The sequence below is a fragment of the Elephas maximus genome, chromosome 15, assembly GCF_024166365.1.
Source record: "Elephas maximus indicus isolate mEleMax1 chromosome 15, mEleMax1 primary haplotype, whole genome shotgun sequence".
Lineage (NCBI taxonomy): Eukaryota > Metazoa > Chordata > Mammalia > Proboscidea > Elephantidae > Elephas > Elephas maximus.
In genome coordinates, this window is record NC_064833.1 from 3,599,612 (window position 1) to 3,626,411 (window position 26,800).

General features: G+C 48.0%; 1 protein-coding gene across 4 annotated transcripts in view; it reads right to left on the reverse strand.

The window, feature by feature from the left end:
- Window positions 1–26,800, reverse strand: part of DENND3 (DENN domain containing 3) — a 94,219-nt gene that overhangs the window by 63,061 nt on the left and 4,358 nt on the right. For all 4 annotated transcript variants that reach the window (XM_049853499.1, XM_049853498.1, XM_049853497.1 and 1 more), the window contains exons 2-8: window positions 22,556–22,817; window positions 20,204–20,319; window positions 14,034–14,176; window positions 10,705–10,816; window positions 8,575–8,694; window positions 7,674–7,892; window positions 1,292–1,413 (exon numbers count right to left, since the gene is read on the reverse strand). In XM_049853499.1, the coding sequence (XP_049709456.1) occupies window positions 1,292–1,413; window positions 7,674–7,892; window positions 8,575–8,694; window positions 10,705–10,816; window positions 14,034–14,176; window positions 20,204–20,319; window positions 22,556–22,817 (1,094 nt within the window). The remainder of the gene's footprint in view (window positions 1–1,291; window positions 1,414–7,673; window positions 7,893–8,574; window positions 8,695–10,704; window positions 10,817–14,033; window positions 14,177–20,203; window positions 20,320–22,555; window positions 22,818–26,800) is intronic.

The following is a 26,800-nucleotide window of genomic DNA, read 5'->3' on the forward strand; positions in this document are numbered from 1 at the left end:
GTGCTCTGCAGACAACGCAGGGAGTCCTGCTCCCACGAGAGCTGAGCCCTTGCAGGCCACGCTCAGGAGCCCCAGACGTCCCAGTCTACAGGAGCCCCAGACATCCCCGTCTACCCCTCTGCCCTGACGCGATCAGGAGCCCCAGACGTCCCCCTCTACCCCTCTGCCCTGACGCGCTCAGGAGCCCCAGACGTCCCCCTCTACCCCTCTGCCCTGACGTGCTCAGGAGCCCCAGACGTCCCCGTCCACCCCTCTGCCCTGACGCGCTCAGGAGCCCCAGACGTCCCCGTCCACCCCTCTGCCCTGACGCGCTCAGGAGCCCCAGACGTCCCCGTCCACCCCTCTGCCCTGACGCGCTCAGGAGCCCCAGACGTCGCCGTCTACCCCTCTGCCCTGACGTGCTCAGGAGCCCCAGACGTCCCCGTCTACCCCTCTGCCCTGACGCGATCAGGGGCACCAGACGTCCCCGTCTACCCCTCTGCCCTGACGTGATCAGAACTGCGCCTTCCCAACGCCCAGAAGACACACGTGCAATTAAGTTCCTGCCAAGCCTCCCCGCCACCACCACCACGACAGAGGCCTCAGTGCCTGCTAAGCCGGGAGTATGGACTATCTGGCCCTTTCAGAAAAAGCATGCTGATGTCTGATTTGGGCCCTAACTTTTAGCATACCCTATTGCCGCTGAGTTGAATCCAACCCACAGCAACCCTGTAGGACAGAGGAGAGCTGTCCCATGGGGTTTCCAAGTAGAAGAGATGAAAACACCTCAAACAGCTGTAAAACAAGGTTTAAAAAAAATAAGAGCATGAATAGGGCACTGGGGGAATTGAAAAGAAAAAGATAACTTCTTGCTCAGGAAAACTGGTCACGGCCATTAGAGCCTTCCAGACTGTAATTGCCACAGGACAGGACAAGTGTGTTCTGCTCATCCGTACATGCACCCAGCCCAACACTGGCACATCATGGGTACTCGACACAAACAATGAGTAACTGAATGAACAAATAAGAAGGAACTTCAAAGATCACCAGCACAGGATACCAGGGCACAGGAGAGAGAGAAGGTTCCGGAAGCTTCCTGCGGGCTGTGACCATCACCTGACTCTGTAGGGCCATAATTACAGGCAAGACTGGAATAAAGACAAATTTTTTTTTTCCAAAATGTTCACAAATGATTTCCAAGTTATAAACACAAAATATCTATCAATAACGTATCAAACAGGAAACAGTACTCAAAAGTGGCAAAGACAGGATCAGAATGTGAGGTTTTCAAGCACACCGTGTCCACCTTTACCTCTGAATGAACGTCTGGGCGGCCAGCAGAGGGACGTCGGGAATGTCCATGCCGTCACCGGAGGACGTGGAGCAGGTGATGCTTCCGTTGTCGATATTTATCAGAACCAAACCGTCGGCTTCCTAGAAAACATAAAGATGGATGTAAGACTCTTCAAACTTGAACAAATCTTTGAAAGCACAAAATTACACTTTGCATTCATTAAGACAGTGTGATTGTTAATTAAACCGCCCTAAAACATACATATGGCCTTATATTGTTGTTAGTTGCTGTCAAGTTGATTCTGACTCATGGCGACCCCAGGTGTACAGAGCAGAACTGCTCCGTAGGGTTTTACAGGCTGTGACCTTCTGGAAGCAGATCACCAGGCCTGTCTTCCAAGGTGCTTCTGAGTGTGTTTGAACCGCCAACCTTTAGGCTAGTGGCCGAGCGCTTAACCATTTGCGCCACCCAGGGCCTCCAGCCTTACATTGCCTCACCAAAAAACACAGTGTGTACCCCACCTTATGTCAATGGGCTCGATCTCATTAAATATACCTCTCCCTGGGAATCAGGACTCTGATACACGCTGTCGTCAGGCTTTCCCGTCCAGGTACAAACACTGCACATACTTCTCCAGGGAGGCGGCAGACACATTCCAAAGCTCTCCTAAGTGCCCCGCAGACACTTAAGGCCGATGTGCCCGCCTCAGTGGCTAGACAACCCCACCCTCCAGCTCAGACAGGGTGCCAGGAACGCAGAGCGGGGCAGGGCCAGGGCTTGGTGAGCACACCCACTTAGAGCTTCTGAAATATGCACGTGGTTCCTGTGACATCTGATCTCCGACAAGGCATATAGACACAGAGGAGTGCACTAGAGGTGTGGGGTCCAATGGTCCCGGGAATTTCTCTTACGGTCCTGACTTCTTAGCTTCTTTCTGGGTCTGTCCTCTTACGTGTCCAATGTGGCACCTGGAATATGCTCAAACACCACCTTACAGGCAAACATACCAAGCACTAAATCAGGAAGGTAAACAGAGCTGCCCTCTGCAAGAGCGCACACCCAACCCTCCCGGGCACTGAGCGTTCACTACCCATCGAGCTCCAGGACAGCTACCAAGCTCCTCCTTATACCCAGGAGAGCGACAAAAAACACCAAAACAGACCCAAGACACTCTCAGCTAGGGGTGGCTTCTCCTCCTGAAATCTTCCAGAACAGGTAAATCCTAAAAACGTTTCCTTCATGCTGGCTGACTGGAGTTAAGTGAAAAAAACTTGAAAAAGGTTTCCTTCTGAAGAGTCGGAACCAAGATGCTTTTCCCCTAGTGACTAAAAAAAGAAACACACCTTTAAGCCTCAGAGCGTGGCCTCATTTTTTTCTCACTTGCAAAGCAGACTGGGTGAGATTTTTCCATCTCCTCCATGGATGTCTGGATGGGCTTCTCCTAAAGTGGATTTTTGCCCTGGTGAGTCATTCACCGTGGCAGACACACAGGAACACCCCTGCTCCTTCCCACGAGGGCCCGGCACCAGCTGCCTTCCTGAGGTAGAGTCACGCCTCGCTTAACGTCCACAACACGTTCTGTGAGGCAGGACGGTATGTGATCTGGGCATTGTACAAACGCCATGTTACAGGCAATCTCCAGGCTGTAAACATCCGACTTATGGACAACTCATATTTAAGGAGACTGCCATAAAGCCTGTTATATTAAAAATTTGAGTTAAATACAATGGTTCATGATGACGAATGTACACACTACTTTGTGATGCTCATGAAACACTGTGTTGTTTGAAAGTGTTTCTTAGCTGTTTTATACGCACAGAAAGGTAAAATATTTACCATATGCTAAGACAAACATTTGACTGACTGATGCTAAATAAGAACTGTAGGTTCCCGTTCAACTTACCTACAAGTTCAACTTACAAACAGACTTAGGGACGGATCTCACTCATAACCCGGGGACTGCCCATATACGAGAGACATGAGAGACGCGTGTTGCGTGTGGGAAGCTGCTGTGTTCCCTACATCGTTACGTCCACTAAGTCTCCTTCCCCAAGCAGGGTTTCTGAACCCTATTATAACCTTACGGGACCACGGACATATATGCGCTCAGAAGTTGCCCAAATGGACATTACGCAGCACATGACTGTACTTGTAGACAAGGCGATTGGCGTCTGGGGTTTGTTCTGAAAAGCTCCCCAGAAAAGTGGGGGAGTGGGCTGGGCTACAGCCAGTGAGGGGTGCACGCGGACCTGCTGGCTCATCTGTTTTTGTATATATTTGGAAAATTTCTAAGTAAAAAGTCAAATGATTAAGACAAGCCCAGACTGGCAGAAAGTCTTTGTAAAACACCTATCTGATAAAGGGCTTGTAGTCAAAATACACAAAGAACTCTTAAAACTCAACATTAAGAAAACAAACCATTAAAAAGTGGGCAAAAGATCTGAACAGACACCTCACCAAAGAAGACACACAGCTGGCAAATAAGCACGTGAAAAGATGCTCAGCATCACAGGTCATTAGGGAACTGCAAATTAAGACGACAATCAGATACCACTACACACCTATCACCCAAAACACCAACAACACCAAATGCCAGCAAGGATGTGGAGCTGAGCAACAGGAATGCTCGTTCACTGCTGGTGGGAAGGCCAGATGGTTCAGCTGCTTCAGAAGACAGTCTGGTAGTTTCTGACAAAACTAAACACAGTCTTATAAAATCCAGCAACAATGATCCTAGGTATCTACCCAAAAACTACACAACACACGGTGTGAGCCCTAATGTAAACTATGGACTTTAGTTAAGGACTAGACAGGACTATAAAACAAAAATAATACACGTGAGGAATGCGCATCTTAGTTCAATCAGATACACGAGACCAAATGGGCAGCTCCTGTGCAAAAGAAGGATGAGAGGGCAGGAAGGGACAAGAACTAGTCGAATGGACACAGGGAACCCGGGGCAGAAAGGGAGAGTGTGCTGTCACATTGTGGAGATTGCAACTAACACCACAAAACAATAACTGTATAAATTTTTGTATTAGAAATTAACTTGAGTTGCAAACTTTCACCTAAAGCACAATTAAAAAAAAAAGAAAGAAATAATAATAGAAGAAACATTGGTGGCAGGAGTGGGAAGGGGGTACTACAGGGGTGAGGAGGGGTGGGGGAGGGAGTACATGGGAACTCCCAGAACTTTCTGCTCAGTTTCTGTAGACCTAAAACTGCTCTAAAAAATAACAAGTGTTGGCGAGGATGTGGAGAGCTGCAATCTTCACACGCTGTTGGTGGGGACATGAAATGGTGCAGCCACTTTGGAAAACAGTTTGGTCGTTCCTCAAAATGCTAAACACAGAGTTACCAAAAGATCCAGCAATTCCGCTCTTAAGTATATACTCAATAGACACAAGAGAATTGAAAACGCATGTTCACACAAGCACTTGTTCACAGATTTTCATAGCATCATGATTCACAATGGTCAAAACATGGAAACAACCCAAATGTCCAAGAACTGACGAATGGATAAAGGAGAGGTAGTCAATCCATACAATGGAATGCTACTCAGCCACAAAATGGAACAAAACTCTAATACATGGCTGACCCTTGAAAATACCATGCTCAGTAAAAGAAGCCAGATCCAAAAGGCCACAGATTGTACGATCCTATTTATATGAAACATCAAAAAAAAATGTCATCAAGCAAATTCCAACTCATGATGGCCCAATGTGTCCAGATAGGTAAATCCTTAGAGACAGAAAGTAAGTTGGTGGTTGCCAGTGACTGATGGTTGTTGTCGGGTGCTGTCAGGCTGGTTCCGACTCATGGGACACTATGTACAACAGAAAGAACACTGCCTGGCCCTGCACCTTGCTCACAATCGTTGTTATGCTTGAGCCCACTGTTGGAACCACTGTGTCAATCCACCTTGTTGAGGGTTTTTCTCTTTTTCCTTGACCCTCCTCTTTACCAAGCACGATGTCCTTCTCCAGGGACTGGTCCCTCCTGAAACATGTCCAAAGTGTGTGAGACGTAATCTCGCCATCCTTGCTGGCTGCTCTTCTTTCAAGACAGATTTCTTCGTTCTTCTGGCAGTCCATGATATACTCAATATTCTTCACCAACATCATAATTCAAAGGCATCAATTCTTCTTGGTCTTCCTTATTCATTTTTCAGCTTTCACATGCACATGAGACAATTGAAAACACCATGGCTTCGGTCAGGCACCTCTTAGTCCTTAAAGTGACATTTGCTTTTTAACACTTTAAAGAGGTTTTTTGCAGGAGATTTGCCTAATGCAATGCATAATTGGATTTCTTGACTGCTGCTTCCATGGGCATCGATTGTGGATCCATTTAAATGAAATCCTTGACAACTTCACTATTTTTTCGACTTGTCAGATGTTGCTTATTGGTCCAGTGGTGAGGATTTTTGTTTTCTTTATGTCGAGGTGCAATCCATACTGAACGCTGTGGTATTTGATCTTCATCAGTAAGTGCTTCAAGTCCTCTTCACTTTCAGCAAGGAAGGTTGTGTCATCTGCATAATGCAGGTTGTTAATGAGTCTTCCTCCAATCCTGATGCCCCGTTCTTCTTCATATAGTCCAGCTTCTGGGATTATTTTGCTCAGCATACAGATTAAATAGGTATGGTGAAAGAATACAGCCCTGACGCACACCTTTCCTGACTTTAAACCAATCAGTATCCCCTTGTTCTGTCCGAACAACTGCTTCTTGGTCTATGTACAGGTTCCTCAAGAGCACAATGAAGTGTCCTGGAATTCTCATTCTTCTCAACGTGAGCCATCATTTGTTCTGATCCACATGGTGGAATGCCTTTGCATAGTCAATAAAAGCCAGGTAAGCCCCTTTCTAGTAGTCTCTGCTTTCAGCCAGGATCCATCTGACATCAGCAATGATTTCCTGTGTTCCATATCTTCTTCTGAATCTGGCTTACATTTCTGGCCGTTCCCTGTTGATGTACTGCTGCAGCCGCTTTTGAATGATCTTCAGCAAAATTTTACTTGTGTGTGGTAGGTGCCAGGGACAGGGGCTGTGGGGGAATGTTCTGGAACTGAACAGTGATAATGGCTGCACAGCTCTGTGAATGTACTAAAAACCCCTAAACGGTACAGGGTTCTTAGTACACTTTAGGATAACTTTATAAGTGTAAATTATATGTCAATAAAGGTGATTAAAAAAAAAACCTACTCTGCCTGTTGGCAATGTCACAGTATTTACCACAGATCCACGCTGTTTGCTCGACAGTTACATGTATGCCATCTCCCATAAGTCTAACAGTAATAATGGCTACCACTCATTAAGCACTTACTGTACGCCAGGTGGGAGTCCTCATGGCACAGTAGTTAAGCTCTCAGCTGCTAACCGAAAGGTCGGTGGTTGGAACCCACCAGCAGCTCCACAGAGAAAGATGTGGCAGTCTGTTTCTATAAAGATTACAGCCTTGGAAACCCTATAGGGCAGTTCTACTCTGTCCTATAGGGTCACCAGGAGTTAGAATTGATTCAAGGGCACTGAGTATGCCAGGTGCTATTCTATCAACTCTGACCATGACCATGAGGTCAGCACAGCCATCACTGCCTTTTACAGATGCAGTGACTAAGGAGTCAAACACTTTGCCGCAGGTCACACAGCTGGAAACCGGGTCCTGTCAACTGCAACGCCTGCATTCTCGCACTGAAAATCCACTTCTGTGACTCTGATGCATTGATGAGTGATAGAGGGTCTGCCACTTGGGAATGCGATAGCCTGAGCACGCCCCGAAATCAGCAGGGGACATCGTGAACGTCACATGAGGCAGTACACGGGGTGTGTGTGTGCGTGTGCGCGTGCGCGCAGCCTGGTGCCGCAGCACAGCAAGAGTTTGGGGATGGAGGCAACCATGATGTCTCTACTGACCTCACCTCAGGGCGCTTTCAAAGCCAACTCCACATTAGTCCTAGTGAAGCAATTATAAGAAGGGGGGCTCCTGATCCAATGGTCTATACCTGTTATGGATTGAACTTGTGTCCCCCCCAAAATCTGTGCTGTAAATCCTACCTCTGCACCTGTGGTTAAAACCCCATTTGAGAATAGATTGTCTTTGTGATGTTAATGAGGCAGGATTAGTGTAGGGTGTGTCTTGAATCAATCTCTTACAAAACATAAAAGGAGCAGATTAAACAAGCCAAGATGAGGGAAGAGAGATGCCAATGGAGATCTCCAAAGAGCCAAGAAACAGAAGCTGAAGAGAAAAGGACATTCCCCCAGAACCGACAGAGAGCGTCCTCCTAGAGCCAGCACCCTGAATTCGGACTTCCAGCCTCCTAAACTCTGAGAAAATAAATGTCTATTAAAGCCACCCACTTGTGGTATTTCTGTTATAGCAACTAGGACAATACCTAACCTTGCTGACTTCTTCAAAGTGGTCGAGGTGGCAGCCCATGAGGAAGGAGGTGGGCGCCATGACAAAGTCCAGCATCTGGCCCGACAGGATGGGCACAAAGGTGTGCTGCCAGTGCAGGGGGTGGAGGTAGACCAGGAAGCACTCAGCCACAAGTGTCAGCAGGGCCCAGTCACAGGAGAAGAACACCATCCGCTGCTCAGTGAGCATGCATGTGAGGACCTGCAGGGATGAACATGACCCGGGAATACGTGTCACATGCCACCCAAGAAGACCAGACACAGACATGCACATGGGTGTCACCTGTCACACGCCATCCAACAAGACCAGAGACATGCACACAGGTGTCATCTGTTACACGCCACCCAACAAGACCAGAGACACACACACAGGTGTCACCTGTCACACATCACCCGACAAGACCAGATGCAGACATGCACACAGCTGTCACCTGTCACACGCCACCCAAGAAGACCAGAGACACGCACATGGGTCTCACCTGTCACACACCACCCAACAAGACCAGAGACATGGGTGTCACCTGTCACACGCCACCTGACAAGACCAGAGACATGCATACAGGTGTCACCTGTTACACACCACCTGACAAGACCAGACAGAGACACGCACACGGATGTCACCTGTTACACGTCACCTGACAAGACCAGACAGAGACACACACACAGGTGTCACCTGTCACATGCCACCTGACAAGACCAGACGCAGACAAGCACACGGGTATCACCTGTCACACACCACCCGAGAAGACCAGATACTGACACGCACACGGGTGTCACCTGTCACACGTCATCCGAGAAGACCAGACACAGAATTGACAAGGGCAACTGGTACTGGCATTAAGACAATCAGCATGAGACACTCTCAGGTGTAGAAGGATGCTTACCTGTAACACCGTCTCAGGTCTGAAGCACAATAAGGGCAGGTGAAGGTCCAAGTCTATGATGGGGCTTTCAGGATCCACTCGTGAAGGAAATACAATCTGCAGTGGTTCCATGTTAAATACCTGTACGACCAATTTCCATAATCAGTTCAGAGCACTGCTTCCAGGGGAGGCTTCCAACGGGAGGCTTCCAACGGGTTCCAGCTCCAAGCCCTGCTGAGAATTTGCATTTCAGCAAGTTCCCAGGTGCTAATGCTGCTGGTTAGGGGCCAATTCGGAGAACCACTAGTAGAGCAGTGGCTCTCAAAATTTATTATACATAAAAGTCACGTGGGGATGTTGGTAAACTGCAGATTCTGATTCAGTACAGATGGGGTGGAAATGCAAATTCTCAGCAAGAACCAGAACAAACCGGTTTGAAGTCCTGTAAAATGAACTATTTGGGGCAGAAAGTATCTGAGGTATAAACCATGAAGATTCCTGCCCTCACTTTACGGCCAGGGTGACAGCACAGTCCAAAGAGGTGCTTCAGCGTGACCGTCGGCAGTGGCTTACGCGCACCGGAAGCACTGAACGGCTGTTTCTGAGTCAGCCTAACTCCTTTGAACTCCTTAACTAACGGGGAAACTGCTCGCTGGCAGGAGGGGGATAAACCTCAGCACAGACAGTTGTCCAAATTAGCACAAATTCAAAATCAAGCATGCTCAAAGTATTCTTTCTTTTTTTTAAAAAAATATTTTATTGTGTTTTAGGTGAAAGTTTATGCAGTAAATTAGGTTCCCATTTAACAATTTTTAAATGGGACATTGCTTACAATTTTCACAATGTGTCAGCATTCTCATTATTTCCGTTCTGTTTCCATTGATCCAGCTTCCCTGCCCCTCCGTGCCTACTCTGTCAAATTGATCTTACTATTGTATTTTATTCTCTGTTACTGTGTGTGATATATTCTTAGTACTTCCAATTTAGTCAAACCTCCCTGAAGACATGTATTTAAAAAAAACTTAGAAAAACACTTTCTTTTTCTAAATGATTCCATTTTTAAACAACACTTCAAATTCTGTATACACTGAGTGCCTGCTACATGTCAAAGGACAGAAGAAACCAAGATGAGGAAGACACGGTTTCCACCCTGCGGTGCGGTCAAGCCAGGCAAGGAGACGGTGCTGTCAACAGCTCGTCTGCACTGTGTCAGCCACACGATGGGCACTGCCCTGGCCCTGGAAACTCCATTAAATGGGCAGAATGAAATGATGTAGGCACAAGCAAAGCACCGAGGAGATAAAAAGAAGCAACCCAATGCGACTGATGGGAAGGCTTCACCAAGGGGAAACGTGGACAGATGAGAAATGTGAAGTGGGAAAAGAAGTTCATAAGAGCAAAACGCTCACTATTCATACTTTCCTATGGTAAGTCGTCGGAAACCCTGGTGGCACAGTGGTTTAGTGCTATGGCTGCTAACCAAAAGGTCGGCAGTTCAAATCCACCAGGTGCTCCTTGGAAACCCTATGGGGCAGTTCTACTCTGTCCTATAGGGTCGCTATGAGTTGGAATCGATGCAACAGCAATGGGTTTTTTTGTTTGTTTGGTGGAATTTAATACTAATTTCATACAAATTGAATACTCAGTATTCAAGACAAACAAACAAAAAGCAAATCTGTAATTTAAGCATGTCCTTAGACTGCAGGATTGGAATGTCTATGTATTTTCTGCACAGCAAGTTATGAATTCAAGTGTTAACTGCTGAAGAGGCCCACTCGAAAGAAAACCCATTGCTGTCAAGTCAATTCAGACTCATAGCAACCCTACAGGACAGGGTGGAACTGCTTCCATAGGGTTTTCAAGGCTGTAACCTTTAGGGAAGCAGACTGCCACGTCTTTCTCCCACAGGAGAAGTCTATTACACATCACTAATTCTCTATCTGTTCGTCGTTAGCCATTCAGCAAAACTCAAACCTAAATATTTTACTTTAGACCTGCAGAAATAGTTTAAAAAATGCTTAAGGAATTGAACAGCATAATGTAAACACAGCTATAACTTCGTAGTTTAAAACATTTAAGCCATTTTTATAACACTAATTTTACTCTTTGCAAAGAAAAGCAAAAACATCATATAGTTGCAGATTTAATTACCAGATGGAGCGGTCCCGGTGGTGGGCTAGGTATTAGAGAGAGCTTTGCAGCAAATTCTTTTATATGATTGTCAACTTCGAAATCTTGACAGAGCTTCAGCTGGGTCAGTAAACTGAAATCAAAAAAATAAAATTACAAAATGAAATCAAACTGTACACTTAAAATGGGTGGGTTTTACTGTATGTAAGTTATACCTCCATTTAAAAAAAAAAATTGCTATCAATTTGATTCCGACTCATTGTGAACCTATAGGACAGAGCAGAACGGCCCCACAGGGTTTCCAAGGAGCAGCTAGTGGATTCAAACCGCTGACTTTTTGGTTAGCAGCCAAAAGCATAAACTCGTTGCTGTCAAGTCAATTCCAACTAACAGTGACCCTACAGGACAGAGTAGAACTGTCCCATAAGGCTTCCGAGATTGTAAATCTTTACGGAAACAGACTGCCACATTTTTTTCCCCACAGAGCGGTTAATGGGTTCAAACCAGCCACCTTTCAGTTCGCAGCCAAGCACTTAACCACTGCGCAACCAGGGCTCCTTAAAGTAAAGCATACACATGTATAGAATGGATAGATTCCAAAGGTGCTGTGGTGTTTGTTGTTGTGTGCCTACCAGTCAATTCCGAGTCCTAGTGACTCCACATGACGGAGTAGAACTGCCCCGTGGGGTCTCCCAGGCTGTAATTTACGGGAGCAGGTTGCCAGATCTTTCTTCCACAGAGCCACCAGGTGGGTTCGAACCATCGACCTTTCAGTTAGCAGCTGAGCCCTTAATGGTAGCACCAAAAGCCACCTCTTTGAAAAGTGCAGAATGTATGACTCTAATAGACATGAAACTCATTCGTTCACTTGCTTGCTTTATTCATTCACGCAACAAATATTTTTGACCATTTACTGTGTGGCAGGCCCTAGGCCCAAAAGAGGCAGCTGAGCCCTCAGGAGCTGAGTGTCGACTGAGAAGGACACCGAGCCCAGCCAGGGAACCACATGCTGGTGGGCGGAGCCACTGAGTGGGGCCCAGAGGCCGGTGTGGGGCTGAGAGTGCACAGTGGGGGCCCCCCGCCTGGTCCGGACATCACAGAGGTGGACTCAGGACACCGTCCTGCCTCACTCCCCGTGGCACAGACTACGACATGCGTGGAATTCAACCTGTTATAATGTTTACTGTGAGGGACAAATAATAGCACCAATGAGCCAGTGTCGGGATTTGAGGCTAATTCAAGTCCTTCCACATCTGTGCTCCCTGTAAAATATAATAGCGTTAAGGTAAAATTTTTAAAAGGAAAACAAACAAAAAACCTACCTTTAATCTAATTCCCTAAATACATTCTCTCCCAAATTCTGCTCACTTGAAGACATTTTTGAGTGCAGGAAAACTGATTCTTAAAAGAACATACATTTGTGTTTATAGACTGCATTTCGAATTTCTATCATTTGCTCTTCTCTAAAGGGCCCAGGTGTTGCAGTGGCTAAAGCGATCAACTGCTAAGTGAAAGGCTGAAGGTTAGAAACCACCGGCAGCTCCGCGGGAGAAAGATGTGGCAGTCTGCTTCCACAGAGGTTTACAGCCTTGGAAACCCTATAGGGTCGCTACGGGTCAGAACCGACTCGACAGCAGCAGGTTTGGTTTTTGGTTTTGGTTAGTGTTTGGCTGCTAACCGAAAGGTCAGCGGTTCAAACCCACCAGCCACTCTGCAGCAGAAAGATGTGACAGTCCGCTTCTGTAAAGACTGCAGCCTTGGAAACCCTACGAGGCAGTTCTGCTCCGCCCTACGGGGTTACTATGAGTCGGAACCGACTCGACGGTTTGCGGAAATTACATTTTCTAGCTCTGTTCATTTAGCCCTGACCGCCTAAGAAGAGGGAAAGCCAAGAACTGAACCTGTTGCCGCTGAGTTGATTCTGACTCATAGCAACCTTACAGGACAGAGTAGAACTGCCCCGGAGAGTTTCCAAAGAGTGCCTGGTGGATTTGAACTGCCGACATTTTGGTTAGCAGCTGTAGCTCTTAACCAGGAAAGCCCAAAAGGCATGGAAAATGAACACAAGTTTCCAGTCAAATATATGTTTGCATTAACGTCCAACAGAAGGATTTTTGTTACCCATCACTCTGAAAGCTCAAGAGCACAATGAATGCATGTAACCACAGCCGGGGAGCCGGAGGAGGCACTGCCTCTGACTGCCTGCTCTGGGGGGACAGTCCTTGGCCCTTACTCACGCATTTAATAAAGAGTGGGAATAACCATCCCCATTTACAGAACACAACACCAACGATTAGGTTTAAAAGTTGTTTACCCTTGTGTAACAAAGATCATCAGTTAAGAAATGGAAAGGGACCGTGCCTTAGCGATTCTTTCACTTTGGGGCCCTGCCAGACACGTTTCAATAATCGTGTAATTTACTCAGTTCACTCTCTCCTTGAAGGAGAAAGTTAGCTCTCTATTCCGCAAAGATCATTCATGCCTATAGAAATAAAACACAGCGTAGGTATGTTTTTAAAAATAGGCCTTTAGTGGGCTAGTGGGCAGTGGTAGGCACTGTAATTTGAGTTATGCACTTTATAGTTTGAAGAGCATGGGTTCCTGCTCATTCAATTTGTCCGTTTGCTCATCCTGTGACGGAGGGATAAGGCCTTAGTCACTGTCCTCCACAGGTAACTCGTCACAGACATCAGTTCAGGGACTTACCATTGATCCTTATTCAGTACCACGATGCAAAGACAGCCTTTGTTAATGGCCTTTTCTCAGCCTTTAATCAAACATCTACAACTTCTATGAATATAACTTTACGAGAATCAAAACTAAAGGACACAAAGCCCATGTGTGCCCACTGGACCAAATTGTGCCCACACTCGGGGAAAGAGCCTCGCTCCATCACGGTAAGATCCTCTACGACAGGAATTGGCCAGGGCCTAGGCAACACTTCCCTCATTATTTAAAAACTCCTCAATGTCCTCAGACTTCCTACTCAATATCAGCAGTAAGAGAGTTAAAGATTCTACCCCAAAAGTAATTTTTTTAATGTAAATGAAACTGCTCAGAAGGATTATAGCACCCTCCTGATTTTCTCAGATAGCCAGAAAAAGAGCTCTTTTTCCTGATATATGTTCCCAGAACACCAAAGCAAAAATAGAATCCTCCATATTAATTTTACTCCCAATGGTCTGGCTTCATTTCCCTTTTTTTGTCATATTTCTACACATTATCATTTACAGACAAATCCGGGTTTTCAAAGAAAAGCTCCGACTGCTGACCCTGAATCCTGCCACCAACCGCTTGCAGATGTTAGGTTACAGCCCTGTGCCCAGGAGACCCGCAGCTTGGCAGCTTACCAGGAGAGGCAGTCTTTGAGGGCGTTGTAATATGGGTATCGGGAGACAACACACACGGCAAAGGGCACGAAGCAGCCGGCCACGCTCACCGTCTGCCGGGACGACTCCGAGCGTGTCTTGCCGTTGTGGAAGCAGTACTCATCCTAGACGGAAAACAACAGCGCGTCATCACCTCCCACTCCTGGCCTCCCTCAGCATCCGTGTTCAACAGTGTCAGCACCGTGATACCCATCAAGCCTGCAGAAGCTGGAGTAAGGCAGTCCTGGTCCACGTTCCCCTCTTGCTCTGCTGCCAGGGAACACAAGGACCAGCCTTTCAACAGTGTCTGTGGGGCCCTGATGTGGAGCTTGCCCCATAGGAGGCCCCAAGATTGCAAAGATGGTAAGATGCCTCCCTGATCTCAAGAAGGCAGCCTTGGGGTAAGAAATGCACCTTGGGGTAAGAAGGGCTGGGGAGGCTGTGGATAAACCACAACCCTCGTTCAGTGCTGGTGAGGCTGTAAAGATGGTGCAGCCACTGGGAACACAGTGTGGTGGCTCCTTGGTTAGTTAAACACAGAATCGCCATATGACCCGCAATTCCACTCCGAGGCATACACCCCAAAGAACTGGAAGCACAGATACAAACTCACAGGTACACTGGTGTTCACTGCAGCACTGTTCACAACAGGTAGAAACAAGCCAAGCGTCCACCGACAGATGAGTGGACACCAAAATGTGGTTCACACGTACGACGGAAGACTACTCGGCCAGAGAGGGAGTGAAGTTCTGATGCACGCTGCAGCACAGGTGAACTTCAAAACATTACGCCGAGTGAGACGAGCCTGACATTTCCCCTCATGTGAAACGTCCAGAACAGACAAACGCAGAGACAGGAAGTAGCTTAGTGCTTACTAGGAGCTAAGCAGATGGGAGCAGAAAAGGGGAGTTACTGCTGAAGGGGAGCGGAGTTTCTGTTAAGCGATGAGAAGATCTGGGGACAGTGGCATGGTTGCACCACATGGTGAATGTAACTAGCGTCACCAAATTGTGCACTTAAAAATTGTTAAGGTGGCAAACGTTGCGTGTAATTCATCACAAGAAAATTACATTTCAAAAAGTTGATGAGTCAAAATTAGAAATTAAAATTTTTAAGAAAAAAGCAAAAAGAGGAAATCTGCACCATGAGAGCACAGGAAGACATAAGATGAAAGGAGGGAAGCCTGTTTACATAAAAAAGCAACGGCCGCCTGGCTACCATTATTGAACGTTTTGATCAAAGATTCTGTAGAAGAATCAAGATTAAAAGAGGAGAAAATACAGAACAGGATTTCCAATTCTTATGGAATCCAGACTTCCTAGAGCCAATGAAGCTGGATGAACCCCCAAAACTGTTGCCCTGTGATCATCTTTAAACCTTCAACCAAAAATACCCCCTGAAGTCTTCTTAAAACCAAACAGTTTAGTTAGTAAAGAATGTCTGCCTTGAGCATTGGGCTCTTTTCAGATCTATCTACACAGGATCAAACTGACAACAGCAACTGGAAAGATTAGGTAGAAGCCTTGCGGGGCAGTGAGTTTATGTTACTGGGGGAGGAACAAGTCAGAGAAGGAGGGTGGGAATGGCTGCACAACTTGAGGGATGCAATTACTATCATTGAATTGTACATGTAGAATTGATGAATTGGTATAAATGTGGCGTGGTGGGGGCATCTGACCTCCTCAAACTTTACAAGGGAGAAGGAGAATCAAGGTCAACAGCCCAAGGTTGATTCCTACAAGGCAGAGGTCGACATGCCTCCACCCTCCAATCTTTTTACTAATTCTGACACCAACCATCCCTCCCACGGCACTCTCTACTTCTCTCTGCTGGGTTCGATAACTCACTGCAATAGCCACACAGAACTCATAGACAATACTCATGATTATGGGGTTTACTAGAGAAGTAAGCGGTTACATTTCCGGTTCAGGAACATTCAGGATACGGTTCTTCCATCAGGACAGCCTCTACTCAGCCATGCCTGGAGGTAGACCTCTCTGGCCCCTCCACCTCTGCCCTGCTAGGGCAAGTGTTACAAAGCTCCCTTAGCTCTGCCGATAAGTGCCCTGAGGCACCCTACTCTGCTAGCAAGCCTCAGCCTGAAGGCACTCAGCACTAGCTCCGTGGGTCTGCGAGCCTAGCTCCACCAAGTGCGTGGAGGCGACCTATTCCTCTAGCAAGCCTCGTGCCCAAAGGCACTCAGCTTTCTTGCTCCATAGGCTGGGAAGGCCCACCACACTGTCTCGTGCCGGTCTCCTGCTGCCACCATTTCTCTGCCACTGCTTCTCACCATCTTCAGTGTTACAGCTCTCTCTGTCTCCTGGTTCCAGGAGCTTCTTCTCACCACAGGGATCCTGGGTCCAAGGACACACTCTGCACCTCTTTCTTGGTAGTGTTGAGATTCTCTCTTCCTGCCTCTGGGATGGCTTATTTTAAGCCTAGTAGGATGGAAAAACTGACCAATCCCCTCATTAGGGTTCCATAAACCTTATTTGCATGGTCCCACCCCCACATGGGTGTCATGCACCTTATTTACATTATTAGCAAGCTATCCAATCCCTTTTGTGGGCCACGAGCACCTCATTTGCATACTATTCACCCAGTCATTTGGTGGGAGTCACAAAGACTATGGCTAGGAGGGCCATAGTAAGTCATTCACTGCACTGCAATTGGTGTGTGTTCTGCTGTGTATATCCTCAACAACAACAAAAAATAAAATTATTTAAAAATAGAAGAGCAACCTTGAACAGAAACTAACCCAAGGTCACCTTGTAGCTAAATAACAAATTAGTTAAAAAATTAATGAATATCACCCATAAGTACTGGGATCCTTTAAAAATAATCACCTATGTGAGAACGAGCAGTCAACAATGACTTTCAAACAAAGATGAGAATGTGAGGGGGCAGGGAAACTAGACTAATGGAAAAGGAGCAACCAGAATGGAAATACTGACAACGTTCGTGCATTGTGGAGAATGTGACCAATGTCACTGAACAATGAACAACTTGTGTAGAAACTGTTGAATGGGAACCTAAAGTGCTATGCAAACCTTCACCGAAAATGCATAAAGTATTTCTTAAAAAGCAACGGCCACAGGGGAAGCAGCCTTCACGAGCCTGCGGCCAGGCGGGCGTCACAGACCTAGGGAAGCCGGGGGTCTGGGCTGTGAGCGGAGCAGAGTAACGGCATAGCAGAGGGGTTCAGGAAGGCACAGCTCTCCACGCTGCTCACAAGCCGCGCAGTGTTTGGGGCCCACGGTCTGCACCCCAAGGATGGACTGTATTTTGGGGGAAGGAAGGGCATGGTAATAGCTCTGGTTTGGAACTTACTGAATTTGAGGTACTTATTAAGCGTTCAGCTGGTAACCGAAAGGTTGGAGGCTTGAGCCCACTAGCCACTCCATGGCCGAAAGATGTGGTGGTCTGCTTCCATGAAGAACACAGCCTCGGAAACCCTGTGGGGCAGTTCTACCCCGTCCTATAGGGGCACTATGAGTTAGAATCAACTTGATGGCAACAGGTTTGATTTTTTTTTGGCTATAAGACAGCCAGGTAAAGGGACAAGCCCAGGAAACAGCCAGGAGCTAGACTGGAAGACCTGACACGTCGAAGTCTCGCAGTCAATAGCTGGAGATTTCATCCACTGCTCTGCTCAAGTTCAAATCTCGGGTGCTATGTGACCTTGGACAAGTCACTTATCCTCTCTGTGCCACAGGATGCCCATCTGTAGAACGGGGATGACATTCACAGCACCCACTAAGGAGTTAGTGAACTACTACACTCAGTGCTCAAGATTTTGCCTGGCACTTAGCTGCTCATACAAGTTAGCTGCTGCCGCTGTTATTTTTGTTACTGTTTAATCCCTGGCACTCTGGAAGGAGGTGGAATGCCAGAGAGAATACCACACAGCTCCTACCCCCAAGGCATGAAGAGTTTAGTAGGAAGTCAGACCAGTGCCCAGGACAGAAGTGGCATTATCAGCACCCAAGGCGGAGGGGGTTGGGGAGCACGCTGAAACTCAGCAGCAGCTGGAAGGACAGGAGAGAAGGCCACGCACACCCAGACAGGCATGCTTTGTGGGAACACTCACATCTGCTGTACACAACGCAAAACAGAGGGGCTGTTACTTTAAAAAAAAAATTTTAATGATGCTTAAAAAGAAGTGAGCATTTCATCCTATAACATCTACTTCACAAACTCCCAGAGCCTTTTCTAAAGGACCCACCATTTGTGGCTCCTGTCTCAGGAAGTACTAAATAGGGGGAGGGGCAGGAATTTCATTTCCACAATCAACTCAGGCCCCAAAGCCCAGCCCCATCTCTGCCCCCATCACAGAGGAAGATTCTGATCCCTGCAGACAGGGCTGTGATGTCTGCTGACCTCTGAATGTACTCTCAGCACACCCTGGGAGACAGTCTTCCCAAAAACGTGAAGTTCTGCATTGACCTCCAAAGCAGCAGGCTTTTCTCTTGGGCGTTCAGAGAGGACGTCTGAGCCTGCCTCTGCCGCTCTTTGGAAACCAAAAGGTCAGCAGTTCGAATCCACCAGGCGCTCCTTGGAAACCCTATGGGGCAGTTCTACTCTGTCCTATAAGATCACTATGAGTCGGAATTGACTCAATGGCAACGGGTTTGGCTTTTTGTGCCCCTCTGAGCACACAGTGGCAGGAGCCATCCGATGATACCTATGCCTCCGCCTTAGATGTCTAGTGCTGCTGTAACAGAGAACCCACAAGGGGGTGGCCTCGACAAGCAGAGATTTATATCTAATAAAGAGCTAGAAGTCCCAGGGCAAGGCTCTGGCTCTCTGGCTCTCAGGGAAGCTCTCTCTGTCGGCTCCAGGGGAAAATCCTGGTCTCAGTGTCTTCTCGCCATTCTTTGGCCATCTCTTCGTGGCATCTGTCTTTCCCTCATTTGTGCTTCTGGCATCTGTGCCTAAACTGCTCCTTTGATGTGTCAAAGGTGACTGGTTTAAGACACACCCTACACTGACATGGCCTCATTAGCATAGCACAGAACCCTAGTCCCAGGTGAGATTATATCCACAAGGACATCGCTGCTGTTGTCAGGTGCCCTTGGTCAGTCCCCATTCACAGCGACCCCACTTGTCAGAACACAACTGCCCCATCCGGTTTTCTAGGCTGTAATCTGGAAGCAGATTGCCAGGTCTTTCTCTCGCAAAGCTGCTGGGCAGGTTCAAACTCCCAACCTTTCTGTTAGCAGCCGAGCACTTAACTGCTGCACCAGCAGGGCTCCTTATCCACATGTATAGGGGTTAGAATTTATAACACATATTTGGAGGAACAAAATTCAATCCCTAACACCTCCCAACACTTAATGCAATACATGCAAGCATAATTCTATGAAAACAAAAAGTCTCTTCATTCCTGGAGGGAGAGCAGAGAAAACAGCCCAGGGTGGCTCTTCCTCACACAGACCACACTGCTTCTGCCACAAAGGGCTGACACACCCACGCACACTCTCAAGGCCCACTCTTTGCCTCCAGAAATCCAGTGGAATCTTACAACTGAGCACTCTGTGCCCTCAGTTACCTCATTTCCCCCACATGTTCCTCAAAGTCCAGCTGATTCACACTGAGGACTCGCCCTGAAAACATTCCCACGTACACTCAAAACCGAAACCCAAGCACTCTCCACAACAGCCCAAAGTGGGAACAACCCCAGCATCCATCAGCGATGAATGCGTGAACGAACGTGGTGAATCTACACGATGGAGTACCGCTCAGTCATAAAAAGGAACGGCGCCCGACAAATGCTAGGACATGGAAGAGCCTTGGAAATGGCATGCCGGGTGAGAGAAGCCAGACACAAAGGATCACATGTCACATGACACCACTTATACGCGATGCCCAGAATGGGCAAATCCAGAGAGATGGAAAGCAGGCTAGTGGGTCCAGGGGTTGGGGACAGGAAGCAGTGGGGAATGGCTGTTAACAGACAGGGGTCTCCTTTTAGGTTGATGAAAACGTTTCTGGCCTCGATAGTTGTGATGGTTCCCCAGCATTGTGAATGCAATTGATGGCCCTGAATTGTACACTTTACAATTAGTAAGATGATGGATTTTATGGTACACGCACTTTATCGCTATAAAACCCGGCCCCAACCTCAAGGGGAAGTGGCGGGGAGCACTTACATGCAGCGGTCGGTAGTACTGGGCAACTACGCCATAGGTCCTGTTTCCACAGACGTCCGTCAGGACCAGGAAGTGGACAGAGTCCTCCTTTGGCTCCGAGGCCACACGCACACCTCCTGGAGACAGAAGAAAGATGACATCTCATTATGGCCACCAGCACCCACCATCAGGCCCCGGCTATCCATGAGCCAACTTTCCTCAAAACGAGAGCATCTCCAACTCGAGACTTTGATGGCCAAGATGCACTGGTTCTTCCAACTGTGCTCCCATGAGGCACCATCTCTGGAGCCCCCTGTGCTCTGAAGGACTTGGTGGATGAACACGTGGACGACAGAGATACTTCGGTTGGGGAGATGAACTCTCCCGGGTCAGCTCATGGTAGGTGCTGGGTTTCTTGGGCAGAGCAGGGAAAGAGGGAGGTTCAGGTGACCCCACACCTGTCTCCAGTTGTCATGGACTGAATTGTGTCCCACAAAGATATGTGTCAACTTGGTTAGGCCATGATTCCCAGGTCACCTCCAAGAGCCAATGTAAAGGGAATTTTCCTGGGGTGTGGCCTGCACCAACTTTCATCTCTCAAGAGATAAAAAGGAAAGGGAAGTGAGCGGGGAGGCAGGGGGACCTCATACCACCAAGGAAGCAGTGCTGAGAGCAGAGCGTGTCCTTTGGACCCGGGGTCCCTACACAGAGAAGCTCCTAGTCCAGGGGAAGATTGATGAGAAGGCTGACAGGCAGAGAAAAAAAGACTTCCCCTGGAGCTGACACCCTGAATTTGGACTTTCAACCTACTAGACTGTGAGAAATTAAATCTCTCTTCATTGAAGCCATCTACTTGTGGTATTTCTGTTACAGCAGCTCTAGATGACTAAGACACTAGTTTATAATCATGGTGACCAGGGCTGGTAACAACACAGGCACCTCTGTCAAGTGCTTAGTCCAAGCTTCCCATGTCAGCTGTTGTGACGTTTTCAGGACCGGGGGGGAAAGCAGGCTGAAGCACCAAGCTAGCTGTTTTCTGGAGCTGGCATGCGTGTGGAATGAACACAGGCCTGTGCTTCTCATCCCCGTGGAACAGAAGGCAGAAGGTCAGAGGAGATGAGAAAAGGGCGCCTCAGGCCACAGCAAGCTCTGGGGACGAAACACTAGATATAACTACCCTTTGGTTTTTTTAACGTATTTTTTAGATGAGGGTTTACAGAGCAAATTAGTTTCTCATTAAACAATACACACATTTTGTTTTGTGGTATTAGTTGCCACACCCATGACATGTCGACACTCTCCCCTTCTTGCCCTTGGGATCCCCTTTAGCAGCTCTCCTGTCCCCTCCTGCCTTCTCATCTTTGCCCCTGGGCTGCTGTGCCCATTTAGTCTCATTTTGTTTTATGGGCCTGTCTAATCTTTGGCTGAACGGTGAACCTCAGGAGTGACTTCAGTACTGAGCTATAAGGGTGTCCTGGGGCCACACTCTCAGGTTTTCTCCAGTCTCTGTCACCCCAGGTAACTGAACACATTTTAAACGTGTTTGCTACGTCTCTGTCTGTCAGTGGAGGCTTGTATGTTGCTGTGATGCTAACCAGCTAACCAGGTTTCTGTGGAGCTCCCAGACTAAGAAGAACTGGGAAGAGTGGCCCGGTGATCTATTTCCTAAAATCAACCAATGAAAACCCTATGGCCTCCTAAGCATCCTAATAAATACAGCTGTCCTTTATTGAGCAAACACTAACAAAAGCACAAAACAAACAAAAACCTGATGTCACACAATGGTCCAGTCCCCAGCCCATCATGGTGTCCGCGTAGGACCAGGCAGCAGCATTTTGTTCCATTGTGCCTGGGGTCGCCATGAGTCAGGGGCCAGCTGGGTGGCAGCTAACGACAGCAGCCAAGCCTCTTTAGGACTTTATTCTACACACAATATGCTACCTGGGGGTCCATGCAGCCTCTCTCCTAGGACCCTTCCACCCACAAAAAAAAAACCCTGTTGCTACTCATAGCAACCCCAGAGGACAGAGTAGAACTGCCCCTTACGGTTTCCAAGGAGCCGCTGGTGGATCTGAACTGGTGACCTTTTGGTTAGCAGCCATATCACTTAAGCACTGTGCTACTACGGCTCCTCCTAGGACCCCGTTTCTCTGAAAATGAGGACTGCACTAATGGATCTAGATTTCCTTCTACCTTTGAAATTGCAAAATTAAAAAGTAAATAACTCCCATGATCTGCCTCAAGGGGCCAGACGAGGTCATCGGCCTGGCCTCCAGTTCCACTTTGTTCAACATCTTCCTTTCTGTAAACAGGCTGTTCTGAGTGGACAGCAAACACAGGCCACCACCCGTAAGTTCCACCAAGTCACGGTACCTGGGAAGCAGAGCTGAGGCAGGGCGAGCAGGTCCACGTCGTTGGGGACGACGACGTCCTCGGGGTCCCCTGGGAGGCCATGCCAGTGCTCCGGTTTGTGTTTCTCCCTCTTCTTCCTCAAGGAGCGCCGTTTGGTCTTACACAAAGCAGTGAAGTCAGCACCAGCTGCTTGACTCTCATCCTTACTGACAAAAGGAGGCGCGAAAACCGACAGGACCTCTGGGTCGACAGGAGGACTTCTGACTCCTCTCTTCTGGGCAAACTGACAGAGGCAGACATTAGTCGGCACAGTGGTGCCTTATGCACATCGCTTCCTGTGTCTCCCTCCGTGCTGCAGAACAGTGGCTCCGTAGCCCCCCGAGGGCACTAGGCATGTATGGCCCTTCCCAGCATGCCCACAAGGCTCATGACCACAAGGACCAGGTTACGGGGTGAACTGTGTCCCCTAAAAAATACACAGACATCCCAACCTCTGTATCTGTAAATGTGACCTTGTTTGGAAATAAGGTTTTTGAAGATGTTATCAGTTAACATGAGGTCCTCATCCCACCTGAGTGGCGTCCTACAAAAGCAGAGAAGGGACAGGGAGACAGAGGAAGGAAGCCATGAGGCACTGCAGCCGTAAGCCAAGAAATGCCTGGAGCTGCCAGAAGCTGGAGAGAGGCCGGGGTGGAGACGTGTCCCCCTCAGAGCCCCAGAAGGAACGAACACAGCCGAGACACCCTGGTCTCAGACTCCCAGCCTCCAGAACTGAGACAGTACATTTCTGCTCATATGCGCCCCCCCACATGGGGACTCTGTAACAGCAGCCCAGGGTATGACTATGAACTACCTCAGAAGGCTGTTTTAGGAACTTCACAGACACCAAGTCCACGTGAGTTATATAACCTCTCAGAGCCTGTCCCCCCAGCTGTAAAACGCAGGCCGGAACAACCCACCCCTTCAGCAAAAAGCACAGTGGTTCAGGGCATGGGTGCTGTGTGCGAGAGACCCAGGTTCAAATCCCACTCTGTCTCGAACTATGGGCGGCAAGCTACTTTATCCCTCTGAGCTTCCCTTCCCAAGTGCTTGTGCTGGGAATAAAGGAGACACGTAGGTCAAGGGGCTCAGCCCATCTAGCTCCCAAGAAACTCCCAAAGTGCTCTTGTGGCCCACTCTCTCACAGGGTGGGTGCAGGGCAAAGCTGAAGGGCTCTGCATACTGTCACACCCTGTACAAAAACATCCACCAACATCATTTCCTCCAAGCCAGCTGGCCCATTAGAACAAAGCGAACGAAACCCGCTGCCACCGAGCTGACTGCAACTCCTGGGGACCCCACGTGTGCAGAGCAGACCGGAGACCCCACGCGTGCAGAGCGGACCGGGGACCCCACGCGAGCAGAGCGGACCGGAGGCCCCACGCGTGCAGAGCGGACCGGGGACCCCACGCGTGCAGAGCGGACCGGAGGCCCCACGCGTGCAGAGTGGACCGGAGACCCCACGTGTGCAGAGCAGACTGCTCCACAGTATTTCCAACGACTGTGTGTGACCTTTCAGAAGCAGGCCACCAGGGCTTACCTCCAAGGCACCTCTGGGTGGGTTCAAACTGCCGACCTTTAAGTTAGCACTTAGCTTTGTACCACCCAGGGACCTCAGCTGGTCTGCGACCCCCATCCGTTCCTAGTCAAACTTCCTCGGTTGACCACGTGGCTCCTTTGGGGTCCAAAGAGGCCCACTTAGCCTGAATTCTTTGGCATTTTAACTCTGTACAAGTTTTTTTTTTTTTTTTCACTCTTTATCTTTTCATTCTCCCCAAAGAACATAAAGAAGACAGACTCTAATTTCTATCTCTTTCTTAACTCAGTGCTTAATGAGTTGTGGCTACATGGTCAGTACTAGACAGTCGCTGCCAGGCTGCCTTCAGGTCTGTCAAGGAGACTGTAGGGAATGCAGACTGAGAGAGGGCGGGGTTTCGGGCGCTAAGCTGGCTAAAAATAGAAAACCATAAAGCAGAATTCTCTGGGTCTGGAAGGTATGAGATCTGACTCATAGCAGGTACCCAGGACAGACCAATTCATAGGGACAGAAGGTAGACTAGAGGTAACCAGGGGTTGGGAAGGTGGTGGTGTTGTTAGTTGCTGTCCAATAGACTCCAAGTCATGGCAACCCCAGGTATGCGGAGCAAAAGTGCTCCACAGGGTTTTCAGGGCTATGACCTTTTGGAAGCGAATCGCCAGGCCTGTCTTCTTAGGCACCTCAGGAGGATGTGAACTGCCAACCTTTTGGTTAGTGGTCCAGCCTGTAACTATCTGTGCCACCCAGTGGGGAGTTATCATTTAACAGGTATAAAGTTTCTGTCTGGGATGATAAAAAAAGAGCCAGAGCTAGATAGTAGTGACTATAAAGCATTGTGAAAGTACTTAATATCACTGAATTGTACACTCAAAAATGGTTAAAATGGTAAATTTTGTGAAATGTGTATCTTACCATGTCATGGATTGAATTGTGTCCCCCCAAAAATGTGTCAACTTGGCTAGGCCATGATTCTCGGTATTGTGTAGTTGTCCTCCATTCTGTGATCTGATGTAATTTTCCTGTGTGTTGCAAATCCTTATCTCTGCCTGTGGTTACTGAGGCAAGTTTAGGTTATGTTAAAGAGGACTGAGGGGGATACAACAGCCTTACTCAGGTCACAGCCCTGATCAGATGATATAAGGGGAGCTTCCTTGGGGTGTGGCCTGCATCATCTTTTATTTCACAAGAGATAAAAGGAGAGAGAACAGAGAGACAGGGACCTCATAACACCACGAAAGAAGAGCTGGGAGCGGAGCATGTCCTTTGGACCTGGGGTCCCCGTGCTGAGGAGCCCTTAGACCCAGGGAAAGATTGATGACAAGAACCTTCCCCCAGAATCAACAGAGACAGAAAACCTTCCCCTGGAGCTGGTGCCCTGAATTCAGACTTCTAACCTCCTAAACTGTGAAAGAATAAATTCCTGTTTGTTAAAGCCATCCACTTGTGGTATTTCTGTTACAGCAGCCCTAGATAACTAAGACATACCACTCCAAAAACAACATTTTTTTTTTTTAATACAGGAAGATAAGAAGTGGTTAGAGGTGGGAGAGTGGGTAATCAAGGGTCTTTGAGGGAACTTAGAGTATCAGGAAGGACGTCACTTTCAACAGTGAGAAATCCGACCTTGACCAGCAGAAAAGGAGTTGCCAAGAGTCAACATTTCAGCAAGTATCAGTGAAACCACCAGGAGGCCCTTCACACTTAAAAAAAGTCCATAATGGCCCATAAACCCATTGCCGTTGAGTCGATTCCAACTCACAGCGACCCTATAAGACAGAGCAGAACTGCCCTACAGGGCTTTCAAGGAGCAGCTGGTAGATTTCAACGGCCGACCTTTTGGTTAGCAGCCAAGCTCTTAACCACTGCACCAGCAGGGCCCCTCCACGGTGACCAAAACCGAAAACCAAACCCACTGCTGTTGAGTCGATTCTGACTCACAACGACCCTATAGGACAGAGTAGAACTGCCCCACAGAGCTTCCAAGGAGTGCCTGGTGGATCTGAACTGCCGACTTCTTGGTGAGCAGCAGTAGTACTTAACCACTACGCCACCAGGGTTTCCTCCACAATGACAGCACTCAGTGACTACATGGTACATTCAGTGTGCTGCATGCTTTAAATTCTAAGGAGCCCTGGTGGCACAGCAGTTAAGCACTCGATTGCTAATTGAAAGGTCAGTGGTTCAAATCCACAAGTGACTCTGAGGGAGAAAGACCTGGCAATCTGCTCCCACAACGATGACAGCCCAGGAAACACTACGAGGCAGTTGTACTCTGTCATGTGAGGTTACCGCGAGTCGGAATTGACTCGACTGCACGCAGCTTGGTGTCGGCTTTAAACTCAGTCAACGATTTTTATAATCGGGGGAAAATTTTTTTTTATTGTGCTTTATGTGAAAGTTTACAATTTGAGTCAGTTTCTCATACAAAAACTTACACACACATTGTTATGTGACCCTACAGTATGACAGCACACTCCTCTCACCTTGTATTCCCCGTGTCCATTCAGCCAGCTCCTGTCCCCCTCTGCCTTCTCATCTCACCTCCAGACAGGGGCTGCCCACATAGTCTCATGTGTCTACTTGAGCTAAGAAGCATATACCTCACCAGTGTCATTTTATGTCTTATAGTCCAGTCTAATCTTTGTTTGAAGAGTTGGCATTGAGAATGGTTTTAGTTTTGGGCTAGCAGA